The sequence below is a fragment of the Pseudonaja textilis genome, chromosome 1 (genome assembly GCF_049901715.1).
Source record: "Pseudonaja textilis isolate UNSWEBS1 chromosome 1, rPseTex1.2, whole genome shotgun sequence".
Lineage (NCBI taxonomy): Eukaryota > Metazoa > Chordata > Lepidosauria > Squamata > Elapidae > Pseudonaja > Pseudonaja textilis.
In genome coordinates this window covers 194,256,887-194,283,640 of record NC_141990.1, presented here as the reverse complement: position 1 = coordinate 194,283,640, position 26,754 = coordinate 194,256,887, and the positions used below count along the sequence as shown (strand labels likewise).

Sequence of the window (26,754 nt, the reverse complement as noted above, 5' to 3'; positions counted from 1 at the left end):
TCAATTTGACAAAAATTTGAAATACCTACATCTGGAGTGAACAATCCAATCCAGTGAGCGTAACCCACTCGGTTTATCATTACGGTAAGGAAAGCTTGGTGGTAGTAGTCTGCAATGCTGACCAATTCAGCCCCAATTTTTTTGCACATTTGTGAAGCCATGTACCAAGTCATACTGCCATTGATCAATGTATATGTCCTATTTGCATATTCTAAAGTATCCGGGATTGGGTACATCACCGAAGGATCAATGATATGTCTAGAAGTATCTGTGATAGAGAAGATCAAGAGTCATTTGAAAAAAAAAATTAAAAAGCTCAACATTAAGACACTGAACATTTTCAAACAAGCTATAGTGGGTAAAATGAGGACCCAAATTGTTGGGGGCAATATGCTGACTCTGTAAACAGCTTAGAGAGGGCTGTAAAGCACTGCAAAGCGGTATGTAAGTTTAAGTGCTATTACTATTGCTATAGCCATCTCTGAAAGAAATATATAAGTGACAAATATTGCAAGCTATTAGAGTTGTGAGAGGGATGGCGGCCTGAGATTACCTAGCACCTGGGTTGATGGTACCTGCCCCTTTAAGACCTCCTCCAGGCCAGACAAAATGCTTAGCAAAGAGCTGCTATAAAAGCCCTGCAGCAAAGCAGCTGGGTGTGTTGTGTTGGTTGTGGTCACTGATGTGCTACTTTTGGAGGGTGCAGAAGGGCTCCGGGAATGAGGAGGGTTGTGGATTTTTAACCCAAATAGGAAACTGGAAGCAACCTAAGGGAAAAGGAGAATTGGAGAAGCTCACTCCTAATAATAAAACAGCTTCTTGGATGAGAAGTGGATCCTCCCAGGAGACCTAGGAAGGGGATGGAATCAAACTGGGATTACCACCCAAGGGTCTGCCGGTGTCTGATACCTGGGTGGCTAAGAGCAGTGTTGGTGCAGTGGTTAGAATGCAGTGTTGCAGGCTAATTCTGCTGACTGCCAGCAGTTTGGCAGTTCGAGTTTCCTCAGCTCCAAGTTGACAGCCTTCCATCCTTCCAAGGTTGGTAAAATGAAGACACAGATGGTTGGGGGAAATATGCTCTGTAAACTGCTTAGAGAGGGCTGCAAAGCACTGGGAAGCGGTATGTAAGTTGAAGTGTTATTATTATTGCTAAAACAAGGCCAAGGAGTGGGGCATTTAGAGTTTGTGGAGCCCACTGAACTGCTATTGAAAAAAGAACTCCGTGACAAGAGTGTAAATAAAAAATAAGCCAAGTGGTAGATGAATACTATTTCTTGTCAACCTCCCCCAAACCAGTATTCTCCACACGTGCTGAATAATCCTTGCAACAAAAGAAGCTTGTGGAAGAGTGCCCTTGCTTACCTGTGCTCTGTACTGCCTGCCCTCCCCCACAAGCCTGCCCATGCTCAATTACACCTGGTTGTGACTCCTGTCAGCTGGCCTGGTTCAGTAGTGCCTGTATGAGGCAATCACCCACCCACCTGCAGTTCTCACCTGTTGGCCTGCTTGCCTAGGTGTCTAGTCACATCAGATCCTCTCTTAATGACCTGTGAAGTGTCTGGGTTACAATGCCAATTGAGACAGCTGAGTTTGCTAGCACTATGTGATGCAATGTGGCACCATGCTATATGACCACATCACTTAGCAATGGAAATTCTAGTTTTAATTGCTATTATAACCTGATGACTATATGAACTTTGAAAATTACCCTACCTATAAAGCAGGAATGCCACCAAATCATCTAGAAGGGTACCCAAATTTATGTACCTGCTATATTCACTGTTCCCTTATCTTTAATCTGTAAAAAAATTCCTACAAACAGTTTTGGTAAGCATTCTTCTTTGCAGGAAGATGTCATAATCCTTTTAATTTTTCTGTACCCCTTTGTCCCGTTTTCATTCTTGTCATCGGGTAGAATAATTTCTTCCCCAACACCACAGTCATTCAGAATTTTTTATAGTATAATTTCCCCCAAAATTGCTTCATCGATTATCACTTGCCAAAGTCTGACACTGAACTGTTGCCAATTTCTCATCATGGTGTAAGAGTATATGTTGAACTAGCAGCTACAATCATAAAGAAAAGCCCTGTCCCTGAAGTAGATACCTTCCATCCTATCTATAAGGGGAATCCCTCTGCACATATACCTATTCCAGGCATCCGACATTGAAATAGAAGCATTCACTTTCTTAAAGTAGATCTTTTGTGAATTGGAACTCTGTGCAGCTTTAGATCAGTGTCTCTCACTGGGAACTTCAATTCCCAGAATTCCTCAGCCAGCCTGGATGGTTGGGGTATTCTGAGAGTTGAGGTCTACCCATCATAAAGTTGTCAAGGCTGAGAAACACTATTTTAGCTTACGGATAATTGCTGGATGGATCATTTAGGTCAGGGGTGTCAAACTCAAGGCCCAGGGGCCAGTTCCGGCCATTGGGGTGCTTAGATCTGGCCCATGGAACCACCCTGGAAACAGCGAAGGACAGGCCTATGGAGCCTCTGCCAGCAAAAACAGGAGGTCATTACAGCCGAAAATGGAGTTCAAGAGCCCGTTTCTATTGGCAAAGCACTTGGGCCACCACACATGCCCCCGACATGAGTGATGTCGAACTGGCCACGCCCACCTTGGCCCCCTGAGGTCAAACACAACCCTGATGTGGCCCTCAATGAAATCGAGTTTGACACCCCTGATTTAGGTAGTAGACTTCATACAATGTATGAAAGATATTAGTGAATTAGATTATAAAGCTTAGCACATTCTTATATAAATAAGGTTATAACAATTTACCTTGAGCTTTCTGGCAGACAAACCCATTTTTGTTCTCACAGTTTTCAAGATACCACTTTCCCATTAAACTGAAACTTGGATTATTTAGTATTGAAGTACATAGGACAACTTTTTTTTCAGTACCAGCAATGTAATGATTCTGAAATTAATATATTGTGATAGAAATCAGTGGGAAAAGCCACAGACAGACTTTTTTTTAAAAAAAAATAGAACTGATAATCAGAGTATACATAAAAGAAAAATGGGAAATGCCACAAAACACTGAACTACAGCTTTTTTCATTCCCTCTCCTCTTAGCTTTTTGGTCCCACAGTTCACTGCCTTTAAAACAATCAACACGCAGTGTTATTAGCTGCACTGCCCTTTCTCATTAGAATTTTCTGTGGTCTGCAGTAGATTTAGGATTTTTTTTTAAATCTCAGTAAAACACATTGCAATATTTTAGCATAGGAAAGAGATAAAGAGTAAATAACAGATAAATATTCTTATTGTTGACTTTATGCAAATGATTAATGTATTTTCTTTGTTATTAGAAGCACTTGATAGATATGTTAAAAGATAGGAAATATTTAATTACGTGACCACCACAGGTTCACCTATAAAAATTTCCAATCAAATGTGGTTTTTTTGAGAGAGAAAGATACAATTTGCAACAATAATTTTCTTGAGGTTTTCAAGCTCTTCTCAAGATGATCTTAGTTGAACCAAGACTATACATTACATGTAATTTCCTTTCACTGAAACAATTTATGTTTGAACAAATGAATAGGAGAGCTATCAAAGAACATCACTTTATTACTGAATTCATTAAATAATCTTTAGAAAGCAAAATCCATCAACAAGATTCCATAATTCTTGTTTCGATTTTCTTCTTTCTTCAACATTTGCTTATATTACAACTGGGTTACCAGATTCACTGATATTATGAAGATTTTTGTCCTTTTCATAGTGCTATCCCAATTCAAATGGAGGAGACTTATTTTCATATCTTATTGATAGTTCAGCATTCTATGGTTGTGCAAAGCATTTCAAATGTGTACTTCATAAAACTCTTTACACTGGACAAAGTATGTCTCATAGAAGCTTTCAAGGAGCTACATCATCTCTGAGACTCATACAGCTGCTTTGAAAGGTGCTCCCATCTTTCTCTGCAAGCCCAGTAATTTCATCTGATCGATGTGCTGTGCATGCACAGACAATTAGGGGCATCTTTTGAAGTAGCCCTGTGAATTTTGCAAATGACGTAATTGCTTTAATACTTTGGAGATGCTTTATTTACACTAATATGCAAAGCACAAGAGGTAGCTATTGGATATGATACATACTGGATAAATCAAACACCTTTAGAACATTGGTTAGATTGGGAATTAGTAAACAAATCCCAGATGGGGGCAGACTATTTCCACAACACTTACAGCAAATGACCTTGATTCAAGAGCATTTTTATCTTTACCATTTTAATGGACTCTTGGTTATTCCTGATTAATATCTTCTTCAAGAAAGAGCTTTCTGTTTTCATGTTTTCTCTAGCCTTCCCCTTCCTCCTTCTATCTAAGTAGGAAATACGTTCATTATAAACACAATATAGAATACAAAAAAGGTACAAAAAAAAAAGACTGCATTGCCTTACTTGTGCTGGAGACCAGTTGGCAAATTCTGCTTCTTGTCCATTGAGCCATTTTTCATAATTATGGTTCTGCAGGCCAATCCAGACATTAGATTTATGTCCAAATAGGTTCAATGCAATGAAAGCTAGAAAAAAAAAACCTAGAATTCAGAAACTTAAGATCTGCTAAATTATTATTTTCAAATTAATAGTGATTGAAATTAAATGAATTAGATGAAAAGTAAGAAATGCAGGCTGATTCAACTTTTGGGGAATTCGAAAGTATAATGACTTTTTATCAGTCTGAAATGTCAGTTATTAAAGTCTCCTTCAGTTAGAACTGCCATTCCTAACCGCTAAGAAAGCACCTTAAACATACATGCCTGTATATATATTCTCTTTGAAGGTAAGCAGTATTATGCAAAGCAGAATATACTATATATAGCTAATGTAATTTGATCCTCATTTATTCTCTCTACATGACTAAACCATCTCAAATGAAGATTTTTACATTATTTCATGTACTATTTTCATATCACTTTCATACTCCTTATCTTAGTGTTTTATTTTGACACTGACTGCAAAGTTCTTAAAGAATTCTATTGAAATGTCACTATGCTTTCCAAATTAGAGAAGAAAATAGGTATCAAGCTTGAGATCCCAGGAAATGAGTTTAAATACAAAGAGATAGGAATTTATCCAAAGTTAAATAACCCTATAAAATGCAAATATACATGTGTTTTATAGCATTACTTACTTCTGCCATAGTTAAAACCAATTTATAGCTGAAGTGTAATACTTTGGTTTTGTCTAAATGTTGAACAGTGGTATTTTGCAGCCAATTGCAAGTAGTAAAGTTATTTTTTTCTGATAGAAAATTATATCTAGTCTTCTATTAAGGATGATAAATATTCAATTGCAAGACATAAATTCAAAACCTTATTATGTTTATGATCCAGAGCCTTAAATATACATAGATAACAGGGGAGGTCCTACCAATAAAATATGCAATATATGTCTGTATGAAGTGTATAGTTATAACATTTTGATAAATGTGTAACCAGGGGTGGAATTCAAAATTTTTAACAACTGGTTCTGTGGGCGTGGCTTAGGTGGCAGCCATGGCTTGGTGGTCATGTGACTTGGTGGTCATATTATTGGCTGGGTGTGGCCAACTCAATATCACTTACATCAAGGCACGCATCTCCTTGCTTGGCCTCTCATGACTGTGGGGATGCTGCAACAGTCATAAGTGTGAAAAATGGTCACAAGTCACTTTTTTCAGTGCCATTGTAACTTTAAATGGTCACCCCACACAAGGAAAGTACTAGCAAAGGAGGGGGAAAAAACTCCAGAGAAGTTCCTGAGATAGGAAGTCTAGTCCTGCCAAGAATGTCATAAGGGTTAATGGAGAGGCGGTTTCTGTAAACAACACCAGAATGTTTCCTTCCTGCCTTCCTTACAGGATTAGGCCAGTAATTTCTTCTAACAACTGATTCTCCAAACTGCTTAGAATGTTAACAACCGGTTCTAGCGAATAGGTGCAAACTGGTAGAATCCCACCCCTGGGTGTAACACACCGTGTGGTACCTTGTTCAACTTCATTTTCAACTGATACAAGTGATGCATCATAGTAGCTGCAGGTTTTTTGAGCAGAATACCAACTTTTTAAGTGAGCTGGATCCTTTGGAATCTGCACCAGGAAACACTGTTTACAGAAAGAAAGATTGTATTGGGTATTTAGGATAGCCATGAGTCACTCAAACAAAATCGTATTTGCAAGACTAGATGGGGTAGGTTTGGAAAGAATGAAGAAGCTGAGTTAAAAGAAGTGACAGACCAAGCTTCTTGTTTAGCCTATTAATTGGAAAAGAGAAAAGGAAACATAAACTACAATATATAAATAGAATGGCAATTGAGAACACTCAGGAAGAGAATCAGATTTTTTTTAAAAGACAGTTTTCTAGTGAAACATCAAATGAACACTGATTGATGGGGACAAGAGAATCAAGTTGGGCTCCTGGGAGACTGTAGTACAGATAGTCCTCAACTTACAACAGTTCATTTAGTGACCAAAGTTACAACAGCACTGGAAAAAGTGACTTATGACCATTTTACACACTTATGACTGCTGCAGCATTCCTGTGGTCACGTGATCGAAATTAAGATGCTTGGCAAGTGACTCACATTTATGATGGTTGCAATGTCCTGGCTCATGTGATCCCCTTTTGTGGCCTTCTGACAAGCAAGGTCAATGGGGAAGCAAGATTCATTTAACAAACGGGTTACTAATTTAACAGCTGCAGTGTTTCATTTAACAACCGTGGCAAGAAACATTGCAAAATGGGGCAAAACTCACTTAATAAATGTCTCACTTAGCAACAAAATTTTTCGGTTCAATTGTGCTCGTAGGTCAAGGACTACCCGTACTATTGAATTATCACTTTAGAATGAAGTAAATAATTTATTATATTATTACATATATTTAATAATTTAAATACATACATAAATGTAAAGACATGTGCTTTTAGGTGGGTTTGTTTTTTTTAAAATTAGCAATCCATTTTTGGCCAACATACCGCACTTAGGTTTAAGGTTAAGGTTAAAAACTCTAGAAGGTTTTTTTTTTAAACCGGCAAATACCTTGAATCCAAAGTACAGCCATCCTTTAGGACACGTTCCTTGATATTCTTCTTTCAAAATTTCTCTCTCAGTAATTTGTACATTTTTACGCTTGCAGACACAAGGTAGAGAAGTGGTACAATTTGCAAAGCCCCATTGTCCTAAAAGGATGCAATAACATTACAAAATTAAAGTTAAGTATATTTCCAATATAGTTAAATATCTTATAAGTTATGGGAGAAGTATATTCCTATCAGGACTGCCTCAAGTGTAAGTATCCATACTCCCATAGCAGTGAAAATGTAAGAGAACTCTTTCAATATTTATTTATATTAATATACAGGTCGTCCTTGGGTAATGAGGGCAATTGGGACCGAGATTGTTGTCGCTAAGCGGTGCAACTGGAAAAGTCGGACATCACATGACCATGGGAGAGGAGATGGTGCTACAGTGGCAGTGTGAGCGCAGGCAGGCCAGGAAAAGGAGGACCAGTATGAGTTCAAGGAAGGCTGGGAAACAGCAGTATAAGAAGTCCTAACTTTTACAAAAGATTATAAGGAACAAAAAGAACTGAATAGGAAGCAAGCACACTGCAAATCAAAGCAGAGATCCTCAGCATCACGTCTATTTTAAGGAACATTTTTGGGCCATCCAAGGCTTCCACGAGGGTGTGTGTGTGTGTGTGTGTGAGAGAGAGAGAGAGAGAGAGAGAGGAGGGAGGGGAGAGGGAGGAGGGGAGAGAGAGAGAGAGAGAGAGAGCGCAGATCAGAAGAACTAATTGGCTTTGACCGGCATTGGATGATATTCCCACAATATTTCCTTAAAAGTTCAAATATGCTTCCAGCAAAAACCATTTCATATAGAGAATACTACTTGTATTACTTCCTGGGTTCTTCCTGCTGTACAAAATAAAAAGCAATCAATGTTTTTTAATCAAATCATTTCCAATATGATTTGTGGGAAATGAATGATGAGCAACCCTAACCCCAGGCTAATTCAATTGGAACGCCCTTAAATTTACTTTGCAGAGATCCTCCAAGGCAGTTTTGGATGATGCCCAAGAAAAACACAAGAAAGAAAAGGGATGTGTATCATTCAGAGTGTAGGCAATATTATTCCAAGGAAATAATTTCTCATGCCATGCTCAGTACTATAAAAGGCAATAAGATATTCTTGTTGAAATCATGTTTAGAGCATTAAATCTGCATAGTATTCAAAGACTTCCAGCAGCCACTATGTAAGTATTTATTGTGGTACAAATACACATGAACACGCGATAAACAATAACTTTTGTTAACGGGTAGGGATCAGGATGATAAATGACACCCTTGTGTTAAAAACAAAGAATGAAGACACATCTCCACTGAAGAAAAAAAGGCCAAGGATTGAAATGTACGCATTATAAAGCTATCTCAGTATTGAATATTAGAAAAAAATAATAATCTACAAATCAATATTCTCAATTTAAAAAATTGCACAATCTGGGAATACTTTTCATGATAACTTCAATTAAATATTTATGTAAATGTATATTAACATGAAATTCTGCCATTATGAATTAAAAATAAGCATAATCTAAAAATGGTGTACCAAATTTGGAGTGACAATATAACTCCATGATGGGCTCACTCAACAATCATCATCATCATCATCTTTTAACGACCCCATAATCCCTTGTTGGGTGGAGTCTGGGCAACTGAACGGAGTTAGCAGAGTGTTTAATGGCCAGATGCCCTTCCTGTCGCCAATGCGGCGTTTTGTTCAGCAGATATATTCTCAGTGTGCTCAGAGAGAGAAATATCTGCCTCTAACTAGGATCGAACTCACAGCCTCCTGATTGTGAGGCAAGAGCTCCATCTCTAGGCTACTGCTCACCCAACAGGGCTCACCCAACAATTTCTAGTACAAAACGAGGTTTTCAGTGTCTTTCAAACATTGCAGTAGTTAGCAAAATTCTTATCTATGGCAATAGGCAAAGATGATTCGGAATAAAATAACATAATTATGGAACCTCACCAAATGTTTCATATAGTAATTTGAACTAATAAGAACCACATACAACACGTACCTGTCTGAGAAGAAATAAAAGCACATTTTTGTCCTTGAGTTCGCTTTGGTCTGCCTTTATCTCCTGCCCAGTTCTGATACAATAACGGTGATCCATCTGTCCATCTGTAAACAAAATTTAGATTGTGTTTAGTTATTAGAAATGGCTTTCGAAGTTAAGATCACATGAGGCAAGCACACTGCTAGAGCTAAATTTCAGATCACTTTTCTACTATTCCGATAGGAAAACCAGATCAGATAGGTGACCACTGTCCCGTGTTGGGTTCTGGATGACCTGGAACATGGCTGTCATGCAGGTGATGAACTGCCTAAGCAGAGGGTTGGACTAGAAGACCTCCAAGGTCCCTTTCAACTCTGTTGTTCTATTCTAGTCTAACTCTTACACTATGTCAGACATTGCTCCCAAAGGAAAGCAGGCTGAAATCCTCCAAGACCATAGGTCCTTCCCATTTGGGGAAGAACTAATTTGTGTTTTTCATTTCTAAATACACCTGAAACAAAATTAAAAGCTAAAATCTACATTTTCCTGACTTTTGCTAAGTAGTTTTCAATTCAAAACTGTACTAAATATGTACGTTTTACTTGAAGTAGTGAAAAAAGTTAGGAAAAGTACTTTAAAAATGCATTGCAATGAAAAAAGTGATCGTAAAACTACAGAAAAATTAGTACTAATACACTGAGAATTTTCATGTTTTTTTAAAAACCACCATAGTTATATAAAGGAATTTAAAACATATTTAAAGCATTTCAGAAACTGAGATCCATTCATTTGTAATGTCTGGATAGGAGATTTTCTGAAAGAATCTTATACATACCACTTGTGTTGCATTTAACACAAGAAATGCATAAATACAATAAATATTTAGCAACAGGAAGTATTTCTTTATTTGGAGTTTTTCATTAATAGTACATTTAGCATTAATGTCTGGCTATTTTATCAGGATTGCAATCCTGTATGCAGTTCTTGGGAGTTAGCACCACTAAGTTATTAAGGGATTTAAAAATCTTTGTGCACTCGAAAAGGATAAGTAAATGAATGAAACAGGGGCAACAGAGCAATCATGATTATTATTTAAAAATTCCACTGCAGTATATTCTATCTATAGTATTGTTAAATTTTCTGAACCTGAATTTCACTGCATCTATTTCTGTACATTTTACAATGGAAGAACACTGAGAAATCCACCAAATTCACCAAAAGGAAATCTGGTTTGGAACCCTTATGTTTGCCAGAAAGAAAGGGTAAGAAAAATATGCCATCTTCTTCTATATTATAAATACAGCTGCCTAGGATATAGTTGCATTTGGGCCCAGGTTTGCCGCTTTTATAATAAAATGAGAAGAAATTTCTAAGAGAAAATAAAATGTATATGACAATCTTACTGAAATTCTTCACCGGGTATTTCTGAACGCAATGCAATCCACCAATTGCTACTTTTTTTTGAAATCTGCAAAATATTGACATTGAAGAAATATTACATAGATTTACTATTTGGCATGTATCCTTTAACTGGTTCGTGTGCTGTATACGTTGATTAATGTTTAGACAAGAATGGTAAAAATAATTGAAAAACAACAAAACATTATAAATTACTGACATCAAAATATGTCTACTTGAAATATATTCTACTGAATTCAGTACAAGTTATTTCCATCAGAATAATTAAAGCTAAAATATAAAGTGTGTGTTAGATCGTAACACACATGAGATCATCATATCTAATACATAATTCACCATTCACTTCATACAATTACATATTGATATGACATCTGTGGATGGTAATTTGGAAGTAGTATGATTTGTGTGGTTACTGGTTTTTTTATTAATATTTATGGATAATTCCAATTCACTTGCTTTTAACTTTTTGCTAGCTGCCAAAAGTCCTTCAGGAATGGAGAAGATTATAAATAATATTAAGTAGCTAAATAGAAGAAATAACATATTCAATAGTTCTTATTGCATAATAATTACATGGAAGTAATTTATAAGTACACAATAGTGCTCAGAATTGCAAAAAATATTACATGTTGAGCAAAAACACAGATAATTGAAACTAAGTTGAATTACCTAAAAACACATGGGGCAGTTATCTTCAGATAAACATGGTTTATTGCTAGAAACAATATTTAAAAGAATGTATCTTTTCTTTTATGTATACTGAGAGTATTTTCACCAAGACAAATTCCTTGTGTGTCCAACCACACTTGGCCAATAAACTATTCTATTCTATTCTATTCTATTCTATTCTATTCTATTCTATTCTATATGCTATTCTATGCTATTCATACTTTATTCATTTTGAAATGTATATCCTGCCAAATATTTTTGAAAGGCATCATTGCCATAATGATTTATTGATCTGAATTAAACCAACAAAAAGAAAAAATACAATAATAAAATCACACAGAATAACTTAGACTTAGAATAACTTTATTGTCACTTTGAATGTACACTAATCAGCATACATTAAAATGACATTTCGTAATAACCTGACTTAACAATTAGAGGATCATCCCCTTTTCTAAAGCTTTGCTGAAACAAAAGAATTCCACTAACTTTCAAGGAGGTTAGACTATAAAAATAAATGAACATAAAATATAAATATAGAAGGGATGAGGTTACCTGCACATTTAACTCTTTTGCATGTGTATTTATAAATAGTAAGAGCATTTAGACTGATATACCGCTTTACAGTGCTTTACAGCCCTCTCTAAATGGTTTACAGTGTCAGCATATTGCCCCAACAATTTGGGTCCTCATTTTGCTTACCTTGGAAGCATGGAAGGCTGAGTCAACCTTGAGCCTGGTGAGATTTGAATTGCAGGCAGCCAGCAGAAGTAGTCTGCAGTACTGCACTCTAACCACTGCACCACCGCAGCTCATTAAATTAACCAGAAACAAAAAAGCTATAACAGCTGGAATTCCTTTTTCTGCAAATTCATTCAAGATTTAGGCAGTTCTGCCTTCTTTTACATCCGCCAACCTAGATAAGGGACATTTTATGGGCACAATATTGCAGTAGCAAAAAAGGTTGATTCTTACTGATTTCTATTTCATTTCTGATAAGGATAAAAACCAATGTTTTAGAAGGTTACTGAAAACAATAAAGCCAGAAAGAACTACCCAAGTAGCCTAAGTTCAAAAGCTAAAAATAGCAAAATCTAGGCAAGAGTAAAAATGTTGCAACATTCATGGCCAGGATTAAAGTATTTTTAGCGCAGAAGCAATTTAAAGAAAAAAGGCTGCAACCCAGAAATACCAGAATGTGTATTTGTAGAAAAAGAAGAATGTATTGATATTTTGAATGTGGAAAAACTGACTTAATTTCTCCGTGCTCATCAGCTGTGCTTTTTGCTTTATCTAGATCAAGGGAGGGAGGGAGGGAAGGAGGGAGGGAGGGAGAGGGAGGGAGGGGAGAGAGAGAGAGAGAGAGAAACACACAGAGGCAGGAGTAGGATTCAAATTTCTTAACAACCGGTTCTGTGGGTGTGGCCTAATTTGTGGGTGTTGCTTGGTGGTCATGTGACTGGCTGAGTATGGCCGTAAATATTATAAATATTTACATAAATATTGAATTTTTTATAAAAACTTTTACCCCAAATCAGGCAAAGCAGGCAGGCAGATTGAGTTGCTCACAGATTCATTCAGAGATCTGTGAGATCAGCTACCTGAGCCAGTCACATAAAATTTGCTTGGAAGCAAACCTATAACATTTGCTAGCAAGCAAACTCACAAAATTCAAAATTAACTCACAACACACCATGTATGTAAATATTGATTTTTTTTAATAAAAAAGAACAACTTTTAGCCAAAATCAGGCAAAGCAGGCAGGCAGATCGAGTTGCTCACAGAATCAAAGATTCACTTAGAGATCTGTGTTTCTGCCATCGCCTACCTGAGCCTGCACTGCTTCAGTCCTAAGGAAGCTTCAGCTCTGCTTAAAAGGAGAGCCGAAGATCTAAAGATTAGCTAGAAAGCAAGAAATCCAACAATTTCCTGCTTTCTAGCTAATCTAAATGTCCCGGCACAGCAGAACAGATGATGGTCGGGGAAAAAAAAGGAAAAATAGCATTTTAGTAGGCAAGTTTGCCAGGTAAGGAGTGAGCGGGCAGAGAGGGTTTCCGCGGGCCATGTAGGCGGGCAGCCTTGTGTTCCCGTGCAGCCTGGATTAATTGCTTTGGGGGTGCTCTGGGGGTGACATTTCTCTGTGGACCACCAAAATTTTCTCATCAACCACCCGTTGACCATGACCCACCGGTTGGCAACCGCTGATCTAGACTGTACTTAGGCCTTTAACTTGGCTCAGTCTGAAGAAGCCACAAAATTATATTTCACTAGTTGCTGCTGTATTAAATAGAAAATATATGTCAAATTGTGTCTTTTAACTTCCTTTATAATTGTCTGTCTATCTGTCTGTCTGTCCGTCTGACTGTCTATCTAGCTGGAAAAAACTGTTGTGCTATGAAAACCTAAAAAACAATTGTATACAAATACATATATATTACCTTTTTTATTCTGTTTTGGATAAATTCTTGTTCTTGAGAGGACTGTATGGTTGCTATATCCCCATGGAGCCAACCACACACAAACTGAAAACTGTCCCAGTTTGAAGGGCTGTCATAGAAAAGGTATTCTGCTCCTTGATAATAAAACCATGGTAACTCTAAAAATTAAGTTAGATACAATCTATTTGAATATGAGAAAATGTCTTTCAGTTACATATTTTTATTGTTAATGAACTAAACATCACATACCTACTGCTCTACAAGAGCCAACACTATCAAACCTAATACTGTAGAAGATGAGTGGATGCTAAACTACATTTGACTTACTCCTGAGATTTAAAGATTTACATTTTAATGAACTAGGCATGTTCAATAGATCATTATCATTCCGTTAAAATGTAGAAGTTATGCATATGCTTAATTTTCTCCCAGTGCAATCAATGAATTTAAATATGGTTGGTATAGCCCTAACTATATTTTTCATTGAAAGCAGAGCAATTATTTCTTTGAATGGAGTCTAACATGTAGAAACAATAGCAGATTATCTGGTATTTGTCCAGACAGCAACAGACTACTTAGCTAGTTACTTTTAGCTGAATGTATTCTAAAAATATACGCAATTAAATATTATCTTTATCTTAGGGAATGATTTCAAAGAGAAAAAAATAAGCATTTCAACTACTGCATTAATATCAATGGAATACAAGCACACCTAACATGTCATTGTGATTCTTCTTGCTCTTAATAATGAAATATTTTAAGCCACAATTTATTGTATTAATCTTGTGATGGCCTGTCTCCAATTCTTTGCCCCCATTTCCTTCTTCCATGACTGACTGCAAATTTCACTTTTATATTTATTTATTTTATTTTATTTTATTTTATTTGGGTTGTCAATTGCTTACAAGATAATAGGTATAAGTAAAAACATAGTTATGAATACATGGATACATATAAGAAAAATAAAAGAAACAATAGGACAGGGATGGTAGTCACGTTGGTGCACTTATACATGCCCCCTACAGACCTCTTAGGAAAGGGGTGAGGTCAATAGTAGACAATCTAAGGTTAAAGTTTTTGGGGTTTGGGGAAGAAACCACAGAGTCTGGTAGAATATTCCAGACATTGACCACTCTGTTGCCGAAGTTGTATTTCCTGCAATCAAGTTTGGTGCAATTAACCTTGAGTTTGTATCTATTGTGTGCTCTTGTATTGTTATGGTTGAAGCTGAAGTATTCATTGACAGGTAGGACATTGCAATGTATGATTTTATATACTATACTTAGATTGGGCTGAAGGCGGCATAGTTCTAGGTTTTCTAGGTCTAGAATTTCAAGTCTGGTGGCATTCTGCCTTATGCCACCATATTTTATATGTTTATATGTTGCTCTGTAAACTACCAAGAACATATAAACAAGTTTCACTTGCCCACTGTGCTGCTGAAATACATCAAGGATTACAAAGTTCAATCATTTATTATTCCTTCCTTGACATTGCCAATCAAATACCACACGGACCAACAGTGCACTTTTGGGCTTGATGCAAAGAAGCAAAACCTATGAATCAAAGTACAACAAGATCACACTGTAGAAATTTATCAGCAAAATGGCCAATATTTAACAATGTCATTTTAAGTTAAGGGATTTTCACAAGAGTAGGAAAGTTCTGGCAAACAAAGAATTCTCATTCTTAGAATTGAGCAAAAGCACCTAAAACAGCAGAAAAGTAGGGGAAATCCCCTGTCAGAGGCATCGTTTAAGGTGCTTCCAGGTTGAAAGGATTTGCTGGTGACATCACCATTGCCCATGGAGGCTCCTTTCACGTCCTTGTCAAGGAGCTGGAGCCAGTGATGGGAACTCACCCAGCTATGCACACACACACACACACATCAGCACACACACACACCCCAGTGGTAACTACTGGTTCGGCCCGGTTTTGCCGAGCTGGTAGCGGCGATGAGCAGCGGAGACCGAAAAAGTTCTCTCCGCTGCTCTGCTGTTGGGCCCACCCGCCCACCTGGGCTCAAATATTCACATTTATCTTCTGCTTTTGAAGCACAGCTGCTTTGCGCGGCACAGAAGAGTGCCGCGCAAGGCAGCTGCTGAAGCAACCGGGAGAGTGCAGGTTTGCAGGAAGTGAGTTGGAACGCATCTGCGCCTGCGCAAAGCACGTGTTTGGCGCACGCATGCACGCAAAGTGTATGCATGCACGCAAAGTGCCCCCACCGAACTGGTGGTAAAAGATTTTGAATCCCACCACTGAAATATATATATATACTGTTTCAGTAAGTGAAAAACATGTTTTTACCCTTACCATTAATATACCATTGTGGAGTCTTGGGTTTCACACCTGAAATAGAAATAACGTTTTGGTTTGAAGAACATAATGCAGATTTTTCTCCTTCTTTCCTCTTTTTTTTTTGCCACTATTAAAATACAATTTAGCTCTGTTCTGGCTTAGTGTCATTTTTTTCCCCAAGTATTCATTACTAAATTTTCATTAGCATGTGTCATTTTAAAGTAATACATAACATATATATTTAGGCACCAATTTCATAAAAGCTAATAATCTATTATTATTAACAATAAAGAAATATTTAGTTGATTGGATGGAGCTGTCCTATGTTGGTTATCAAACACAGACCATGCAGCAGATATGTTAGATATGTTGAACTAAATTACACGTTTTTCCCAACCTAAAGTGCTGATAAGACTGGTTTATTCTGACCGCAACTTTCAAAGGAATCCAAGAGCAGCCTCTCTTTCTCCAATTTCTAAGTTCTTTATTTAAAACTCAAGATACAGGTATCCTTGCTTATTCACCAGTTGTTCAGCAACCATTCAAAGTTTTGAAGGCACTGAAAAGAGAGACTTTTAACAGGTCCAGGAAGCTGTGGAAATCACAATGTCCCCATAGTCGTATTATTGTGATTTGGTCACTTCACAATTGGTGTGGTATTTATGACTATTGCAACATCCAGTGGTCACATGTTTGCTATTTGTGACCCTCAAAGCTGGCTTCTGACAAGCAAAGTCAATGGGGAAGCTGGTAGGAAGTCACAACTTAGGGTCATATGTCGTGCTTAACAACTATGTGATTCACTTAACCACTGCAGATGGAACCGATAGCATAAGTTGGTACAATCATATGAAATTGTGCTTAACGACTGCACTGATTAGTGATGGAATTTTTGATCCCAAGTGTGATTGGTAAATTAGGACTATCTGAATTGGATCTGAGACTTTCTTCATGCAAGGACTGATATCTGCTATTGAGTTCTGCTGCTTATCTTAATGAAACAGTGACTATGTATCATTTTAGGAGGCACATATTGCAAGATGTTGTTCAAATGCTTCCTTACCTTTTGGTATTTTACATATCCATTCACGTTCCGAATTGCAGCGCAGTGGCAAAATAGTCCCATTAGCTTTATAGGCTGTACAGTTTTTCACGTTATCTTCAATAGAAGTTTTCTCTAAAAAGGCAGGTGAAACCTGCCACAGAAGTATGCATTAAATCTGAAGCATGATACAGAGACTCACTTTAATATATTAAAATAGAATAACCTATTGTGAGAACATAATCAATTATGTCTCATTCAATAACTCTATATGGTTAAACAAAACATGGCTTATTGAAATGTACACACTTGGTCATGAATGAACATGGAAGTGAAGATTTTTATTAGTAAAAAGGAGTATATAAACCATGAGAAGAGTCTAATAGTGGCTTTTTTCTGTCAGAGGAACTTTCAGCTAATGATCCTAATTTGAATGACTCCTTTCTATCACAACTTTCTGTATGACATCACATCTTCTTGCAGAAGATTCTAGAACCTTGAGAAGTGTGATTTGCCAATGAATGACAAGATCTTTATTTGTTTGTTTGTTTGTTTGATTTGCTTGCTGCCTATCTCACTTCGAGGTGACTCTGAGTGGGACATGGGCTAATTTAATTGCAACTTATATTCCTTAACCCAATTCTGACACTATTATCTGATGCTATATATTTTTTATTTATTTACTTACTTACTTATTTACTTAACTTACTTATTAACCTAATTTATATATCCTTATTGGAATTCAGACAAGGATGATTATAAAATGAGAATTGTTACAATCCCAAATTTTTTCTTTCATTCTTAGAAAGACTTCTGGAAAGTGACTGAAAAACTGTTAAAGAGGATCTGTTCCAAATACTTGAAGTGTCTCCTTATGTAAATTTGCTTCAGGAACATATCCTGAGGTGAATTTACATAGGTACAATAACCTGTTTGACACCATTTTATTTTACAAGTTGAGATTATTTGCTAATAAATATTTGTCAAACCTAAAAAAGAGCTATTAAACAAATATTAGATTAGGTAAGGAATAAAATGAGCAGCCATATTGAAGTCACTTAAGTTATCTAAAATTCAGCTCCTTTTTATTTGTTTGCCATTCAGATAAACCCATTAAGCAATCACTTTATAAGCCTTGAAACAAAAATGTGTTAATGCATTCGGGATCTGATTGTGTGAGTGCTGTGCCATGCTACAACTTCGATATCTTTTGCACTATTATTTCCTGTTAAAATTGTAAATAGATTCTGTATGTTTTTTTTCAAAGGGAAAGGCACATTTTGCCTCAGAGAAGTATTACAAGATAAAATACTGCGCACTTAATATTCTCAAGAACGCTTCATGTCTATAAGGAAGTTTGTCAATATGTAGGTAATCCTTGACTTACAACTATTCATTTAGTGGTTGTTCAAAGTTACAATGTCATTGAAAAGAATGACTTATGACCATTTTGCAGCATTCCCATGGTCATGTGAACAAAATTCAGATGCTTGACAACGGACTCATTCTTATGACGGTGTCCTGATCACCTGTTGTGACCTTCTGACAAGCAAAATCAATGGGGAAGTTGCATTCATTTAACAAATACGTTAGTAACAACAACTGCAGTGATTCATTTAACAAGTGGCCAAAAAGGTTGTAAAGTGGGACAAAACTCACACAAATGTCTCACTTAGTAACGTACATTTTGGGCTCAGTTGAGGTTGTAAGTCAAGGACTACCTGTACTTCAAAACCACTACATTCTTCTGTAATTCTTAAACTAATAAGTTAACTGAAATAAGACACTCAAAGAGCAATCATTAACACTAGACAGGAAGCTGCTAAAGCAACTTGGACCCAACCCTGTTTCTTGTTTAACTTTGTATGAACAATGAGTAAACAAACTAATATTTACAGGAGTTCCATCAGACCATTCCCAGGCTCCTCCAGATAATGGACTCCTTTTATTAAATCCAATCCAGAATTGTCTTCCATCATCTCTGTGGTTAAAAAAAACAACAACCCCATGACACAAATGCAAACTATGTATCTTTTATCTCAATTTATTTTCAATTTTTCCAGCACTTATGCATACGCTTTAATATTTTCTTAAACCAGAACAGGTTGTATGCTAGGCAGGTGCTGTGATGAAATCTTTGAGTCACTTCTTTCTGAAGTTTTTGAAAAAATATGACAAATACTATAAGCCAGTGGTCCCCAACCTTTTTGACTTTGTGGATCAGCAGTGGTGGCAGGCGAGAGGGGATGGTTCTGCATGAGTGGTGGCCACTGCGTATATGTGCAAGTGGTAGGCGCACAAATGGGGCTTCTTGCTTGCACATGCTCACCTGCTTGTGGAAGTGGACTTGCACACTGCTTGCTTGGCCTGATTCCAAACGGGCCATGGCCTGGTACTGGATGTAGCCTAGGGGTTGGGGACCACTGCTGTAAGCAGCAAACCAGGATATGCATAAATGCATGGAAGAAAACCACTCTAGTGTTACGAAAAGCAGCTTGGGAAGACTGCAGTTAACACAGACATTTTTTATATTTTTACCCTTCAGATATCTCTTGCATATCCAAGCTGCTTTTCCAGACTTTTAGAAAAAAAGAACGTACACAGCTTCTGTCTTAAAGTTGCATGTGTGAATAAAATGAATTCCAAAAGATTACTAGCACAGCAAAAGTACTAAGGATCACAAAGGTTTAAGGGATAAATTGTGAGTCCATTGTGTCAATTTTCCCACATAAATAAAGGAAAAAGAGAAGAGAATATTTGTAGCTGAAGGTTGAACAGTGGAGTCCTTGAGCTTCATTGTTTGCTTACAGACATTTCATTACTGGACTAGATAACATCATCAGTGCTAGAGAATATAGGTTTTATTCCATTTATTCCGTAGTTTGCCCTGTGTGCCCACTGATGATGAGGATGTGATTTTTCTCCTTAGTAGTTCCTTGATTAGAGTATTGTTTTTTGTTTGTCTGGTGTCAATCACTGCTTCTCTGAGTGTTGTTGGCTCTAGAGGATGGGTTCTGGTCTTTTTGTTTCCTCCTTAGCTTTTTCATTCTCTCTACTGGGTCTTTTGGTTTAATTAACACATTTTAGAGCGGTTTAGTTGGTTTGTATGTTATAGTAATGCTGGGTGACTATAATAGCCCGTTGATTGTTTATGAGAGGTTTTTGATGTATGGTAGTGTAGAAAAGATAGTTTTTCATAGCTTGTGTTCGTTGTGCTGTTAGTGGGTTGAGTCATCAGGCACTTTTAGATAAAATTGTATGGGCATCCTTTTTGTCGGAAGATGTTGTATAGGCAATCTGTTTCCTTCTTCTGGCGTTCTGGATTGCTACAGTGTTTGTACCCTGTTGTACTACATTCCTAAAATGAAAACAAAAAAATCCAGAGTAGATTCTCTCCAGCAAAAAACATCTTGATATGCATGTATGAACACCAGAAAAACTATCAGGAAACAATATCGTAATCAAGGAACCACCAAACAGCACATCCATATCAACACTGGCAAGGCAAGCTATTGTATATAAACAGGAACCAAATACTACACTCATTAGCAACGATGAAGTTATCTAGTCAGATAATGAAACATCTGCAAGCAAATAACCATGCCAAACTAGAGCACCAAGAACTCCACAGAAAAGAAAAGAAAATCCTATAAACAGGGTATAAAGTTAAGACATACAGAAAACACTGACAATTTGAAGCAAATGCTGCTATCCTTAATTATCTATTATCATTACAGTGAAAATACCGTATGTATTGGATTAAATGTTAAAGTATATGAAACAACTAGATCACATAATCCATTTTTTCCACTTGTGGAAAAAATCTCAGGTCCAGTGATTAAACACAAAGACTTACGTATGAAACATTGTGTTTAAAAGTTGGTTTAAAAAATCCTCTTCCAGGACGTGTTTAAAACTGGCAAGATGTGCTCCAAAATCTTGACATAGAGTTTCTGCCTCCTCCCAAGTTCTTTTCATTAATACCTTTTCAGTATGGAATACCTGTAAAACAAGTGAAACACTGAAAACAACTGCCTGAAAACACATTGCCAAAGGAAAACAGCGATAATAAAAATAATAAAAATATTGGTGGTTGGAAATGAAAACATGGGCTTCTCAACATTAGTAAAGGTATCTTTGAGGGTAACATATCATCACCCTTATTATTTGTCATTGTTATGACACAACTTCCAGTGATTTTGAAGAAAACAAATCTTGGCTATCCAACAGGAAAAATGTTAATAAAATCTCACCCTTTTATATAGATGATCTGAAGTTTTATGGAGAATCAGAAATTAAAATCCAGTCATTGACAAACCTTATTAGCAATTTTTAGCACAGATACAGCTATAGAATTTGACCTATAGAAATGTCCTACAGTAGCAATAAAGCAGGATAAAATCACAAATAATAGTAACGGAATTTAAATGTCAAATGGCCAAATGTGATTAGAAAAGAATACATCCAAAGAGTGAGAAAAGTAATAAAGCCAAAATTAAATGGTTGAAACACCATCAAAGACATCTGGGTTGTATGTATGATATGATATACTACTGGGATTATTAACTGGATAAAGCTGAACTGGACAGTTGGATCAAAAAACAATTCTCTAGGCATTACATTCCCAAAATGATGTTGATAGATTATATCTTCCCTGCAGAAATAGAGACAGAAATTTACGTCAAGTCCAACAAATTATTGAAGAAGGAAAGCATGCATTTCCATTTCATTTTCATGTAATCACCATACTGATTTAAGAACAAGCATTGATGTAATTAATGTAAAGTATTAAAATTGGGACTTATTGAACATGTAGGAAGCAAAACATGAATATCCAAAAGATGTCAGAGAAAGAATAGAATGCTGGCAAGGACAAGCATTACATGATCAATTTCTACAAAGGATAGAGAGGAAAGAGGATAGAGATAAAACCCAGCAATGGCTTAAAACCAGAACTTTAACAAGAAGAAACTGAAGGCTTCATTTTGGCTGCTTGAGAGCAAGCTATTCAAACTAATGCAATCCAGGCCAGAATTGAAAAACACACTATAAGATTTTTTTGCTGTTGTTTTGAAATATTATTTTCTATTGTTGTTTTTTGTATCTATTGCAATCCAAGATTTAATGTTGAAAATATAAAATGCTACAGCAAAGACACATCCTTTGGCAGTCAATTATGTTACCCAAATCTCTCCTCTACTTATAATCATACAATTATGTTTTCTCTGCATTAATATGAATATTCACCGAACTGGACTATGAAGAAACAGTTTAGAAAAGAGTATTGACATTTTTGAATTTTGGTGTTGGAAAAAAGTGAACATCAAAGAAATCTCACAAATAAATACAGGATTCTCACCAAGCATAAATAACTAGGCCCAGATTATCTTATTTTGGATGTGTGAAGATCTAGCTCTCTAGAGAAGTCACCTTTGGAAGACTTGAAGGACCAAGTTAGGAAAAAAGCATCACAAAGAAAATCTGTCTGCTGTGATTGTTAAGAATTGATACTGACTTGTCAGCACATAATCAATTTGCAAGGACCATCCATTATCAATGAAGGTGTCTTCTAGGAAGGCAGCTTAATACTAAAAAAATCACAATATATAATAAAATTTTACTAGCCTGTCCTCTAAATTAAAAAACAAACAAGTTGGGGGGGTTATAATAATAAAGTCAGATTATTGATTTCTCATTTATAAAATCAGTGGCACATATTTTTATTATTATCCCATGTTTTATTAAAATGGCAATGGATCTCTAGATTTCATTTCATTTGGGTTCTCTGTGAAATTGTTTAATATTTTTTACCTTGTAGCAGTTCAGCAGATAATGGCCTGATTCCCATCCATGCATGCAAGAATTAAAACTTTCATCATAATTTGGTTGCTTGTTGGTATCACTTTTTTCACGGAAATTAGCATCTTGTTTACACAGTGATTTAGCCATGAAGGTTGTACAATTTTTCACCTCCCACATGCCGATGGGTTCTTCCTGTCGCATAACAACGCATCCTCCAGGATATCCTAAAATAAGGAAGAAGGAGCGAAAATATTTATCAATAAGTACAATTATTACTTTCCCAAATAAAAAATGTACATAAAATATGCCAAATCTTTAGTGTTAAGAATAATTGTAATATTATAGACTAGAATTATCTTTTATTGTCTAGTTACTAAAATTTACCCTGGAAAGGAAAAAGATTTTAGCTCTTTTAGCTATTTTAAACATCATGCTGTTACCGATGAAATGTAGTTCTTTTTTTGGCCTTGGGGGATTTTTTCCTCATTTGACTTTGAAAATAATTTTAGCCAAAGAGTTTCAAGGTTGGGTGGATGAAGCTAAATCTAATTTATGATAGTATTGTATGTTTTCAAGTATAATCCATTCTGTCAAATGTTCAGCAAGTAAAGTTGCCTCATTTCTTTTTGCAATTCTTTGTTTAAGTAGTAAATAATACATGATGGAATACAGACATTGGCTGGTTCAGTAGTATTTGTGAAATATAAATTAAAATTGTTGACAGGATAATTTGGATATTATCCAAATATTGGCCATGGTGAGTTGGCCATGGCAAGTTGTCCTCGATCCCCTAAAAGTATCTACACTGAAAATTATCTAGGAACTGTTCTAATCATGACCGGAAATGAACCTTTTAAATATTTACTTTGCTATAAAAATATAAAGACCTGGAAATCAAACTAACTATATTAACTATTTGCATCACTGTTTAGTTTGATGGCCTGCAGTGCCTCAGACAGAAAGTCCATTCAGAGAGCAGTAAAGACAGCCGGGAAGATTGTAGGAAGTTCGCTCCCTGTCATTCAGGATACTGCTTATAAGCACTATGTGCTTAGAGTTCGGACCATTGTTAGAGACCCCACACACCCACTTCATGGTCTGTTTCAGTTGCTCCCCTCTGGGAGGAGGTTTTGAAGTGTTTTGAGCAGGACTTCCAGATTCTGTAACAGCTTTGTTCCCTATGCCATCCGTCTGGTAAACTTGCAAGATTTGTTTCTCTTACTATGTACATGTATACATCCGAACCAGACTGTGTTGTATCTCTGTATCATATATGTGGGTATATGCATTTTGTATGATTTATTTATTTTGTCATGTTTATGTAGTGTATATTGGAGGTGGAGACCCTTTGAGAGATGTATGTAATAAAATTTCAATTTAATGTATGCCAATTAATGTACATTCAAAGTTAGAATAATGTTATTCTAAGTCTAGGTCTAAGTCTAAGTATACATTACTCAGCCATTATCAAGCTGACATGCGCTAGAAACTATGTTGCCATTCTTGCTATCATTTCCTTTGCTACAACTTGATCATAGTTATTACCTCAGAATCTATACTATAAAAGTATAGGTACTGCCAAGAAACATGGAATTTTCATGTAGAAATTTTGTCATAAAAACTTATAGAAACATTCTTGAAAAAATACAGATTTAAAAAAAATAAAGTCTTATCTGAGTTGATCTTAGCTCCAAGAGACTACCTGGTGACACTTAGATTGTTTTCTTAACAACATTATGTAAATGGTTTGCTACTCCCTTTGTTTTGATTTTACTTTAACTCCCCAGCTTAGGTTATTTCCTGGTAGTCTCTTAATCATAGTACTAATCAGGTTTTATTCTGATAGGTTTTGAAATCAATCACGGTTGGATAGTTCCCTCTAAATCCTTAATTATCTAGGATAAAAATGTAATGCCACATTGCCAAATAACAATGCTGTGAAAGCAATTTATATTTTCACTTTATTTAACCAGTAGAGGTCACTCTTGAAAAATAAGAATAATTTTCTTCAAAAACTAAAAATGCTCTGTTTCAAATATACATGGAATTAATAAGTGCCTTATGTTACCAATCTAACTTTAAAATTGTATACACATGGAGACATTATATATATACACTAATCGGCAGAACTAAGTGCCTGGCAGACAAGACACACATAAAGACTGAACTATGCACCCTGACTAAAGTACTGACAGCTAACGGCTTCCACAAAAGCAAAATCACCGGCTTGATCCACAAAAACACATTTGAGACATAATGGAAACCTAGAAGATGAACAGACCTATGGGACAGCTGTCCTGCCCTACATAAGAGGTACTACAGACAAAATCAGTAAGATACTACACAGGCATCACATCAAGAGTGCCTTCAAAACAGACAGAAAAATAGCAGCCATCCTAAGAAACCCCAAAGATAAAACTGACCTGGAAAACCAAGGCATATATGAAGTCCCCTGTGCATCATGCCCTGCCACATACATTGGACAGACCAATAGAAGAATAAGTAACCACCTGGATGAACACAAAAATGCAGTAAAAAGCTGGAACACACTTCCTCACTAGTCCAATACATGAAAGCAACAGGTCATAGCATCGACTTCAATGGCACCAAAACCCTAGCCACTATAGAAAACCGCAGCCAAAGAATTATCAGAGAAGCCATAGAGATTGAAAAAAGCATGAAAAGAAGAGATGATTCCACCAGACTGTCAATTATTTGGAAGCCTGCACTCACAAACAAAAAAATCTCCACACCACAAGCCAGGCAAACACCTGGGCACAAATAGATCCCCCCTGATACCTCCAGCTCAAACACACCACAACCAGGCACCCAGGTGAAACCTAGCTTCCTAATAAATGATAGCCATCCATTTATTCGGAGCCAAGCCGCACTAAAAGCCTCCAATACAGGAAACACAATGTTGCCAGCCAATCAAGACCAAAAAAAGCTACAAAACAGACAGAAGATATTAGAAACACCAATCAAGCAGAACACAGCAAATTCCAAGTCCAATAAACACAGACCAAGACTCCCAACCAATCAGGATGAAGAAAAAACCATTCTGGCACAGCAGTAGGCTGGCACCAAATTTAAAACAGAAACAGCTGTGAAAGTCTGACTCACAGACGAACACAATACAGAAGCCTGATGATGGCAGATGAGATTCTGCCAAAACGTTGCTACAACTTTAAAAGCACAACTATAATGACGTGGGAAAATACCCGAACAAAGCTGAATACCATACATATATGTATATATGTATATGTATATTATTCTAAGGTGTTAGCATTCAGATCAAAGTTTGTTATGTGTTATGTTGGGTTGCATTCTGTTATGTTAACCATGAAATATACAGCTAATCTTCATTGCTGTACTTATCTTTTCCCCATCTGTCTTATTTCAAGATCCAATAACCTCCACTGTCACTAATAGTGTTTTTTTAAATGAATATGGGGAAAGGGAACAGTGAAAGCTGAAGCACACAGAGAAATGTTAAACCCTCAAACATGTGCATGACACTTCCTTTAGTAAAAAGAAAATGAACAAGTTTCATGTTATAGAGATAAGCTCTAATCATTGAATAACACATCATCGAATGCTCTGAGTAAACATTCAGACAACTGAACTATAAAAAATACAGTGCTGTGTAACTGCATTGATTACTTACAACAATTTCTACTCAAAATTATCTCATGTTGTTACTCAATTGTTTAGTTGATTCCAATCCTTTGGAATCCAACAGATATCTTGATACTATAATTTTATATCTCTGAGTTCTTAAATTTCATACTTGTATCACCACCTATTGTATTTTATGCCAGTGACCGTATTTTGTTTCAACCTCCTTTTCAATTGATTTCATTTTTTTAAGCAACATGGCCCTTTCCAATGTTTCCTACTTCCACATTATGAGTTTTTAATATTTTAGACTTTATTGTGAATAGTTCCACTAAGCAGTCTAGTTTACTTCATCTATTTAATAATTTGTTATTCCTGGCATTTTCTCCAGAGTCATAATTCAGATAT

The 26,754-nt window shown here is 36.3% G+C and overlaps 1 protein-coding gene across 3 annotated transcripts in view; it reads right to left on the bottom strand.

The window, feature by feature from the left end:
* PLA2R1 (phospholipase A2 receptor 1) overlaps positions 1-26,754 on the bottom strand; it is a 64,913-nt gene that overhangs the window by 9,516 nt on the left and 28,643 nt on the right. For all 3 annotated transcript variants that reach the window (XM_026697264.2, XM_087920101.1, XM_087920100.1), the window contains 13 exons: positions 22,738-22,952; positions 20,783-20,928; positions 18,823-18,907; positions 16,948-17,080; positions 15,900-15,935; positions 13,587-13,744; positions 10,464-10,528; positions 9,082-9,185; positions 7,035-7,174; positions 5,982-6,099; positions 4,416-4,537; positions 2,786-2,924; positions 30-268 (listed from right to left, as the gene is read on the bottom strand). In XM_026697264.2, the coding sequence (XP_026553049.2) occupies positions 30-268; positions 2,786-2,924; positions 4,416-4,537; positions 5,982-6,099; positions 7,035-7,174; positions 9,082-9,185; positions 10,464-10,528; positions 13,587-13,744; positions 15,900-15,935; positions 16,948-17,080; positions 18,823-18,907; positions 20,783-20,928; positions 22,738-22,952 (1,700 nt within the window). The remainder of the gene's footprint in view (positions 1-29; positions 269-2,785; positions 2,925-4,415; positions 4,538-5,981; positions 6,100-7,034; positions 7,175-9,081; positions 9,186-10,463; positions 10,529-13,586; positions 13,745-15,899; positions 15,936-16,947; positions 17,081-18,822; positions 18,908-20,782; positions 20,929-22,737; positions 22,953-26,754) is intronic.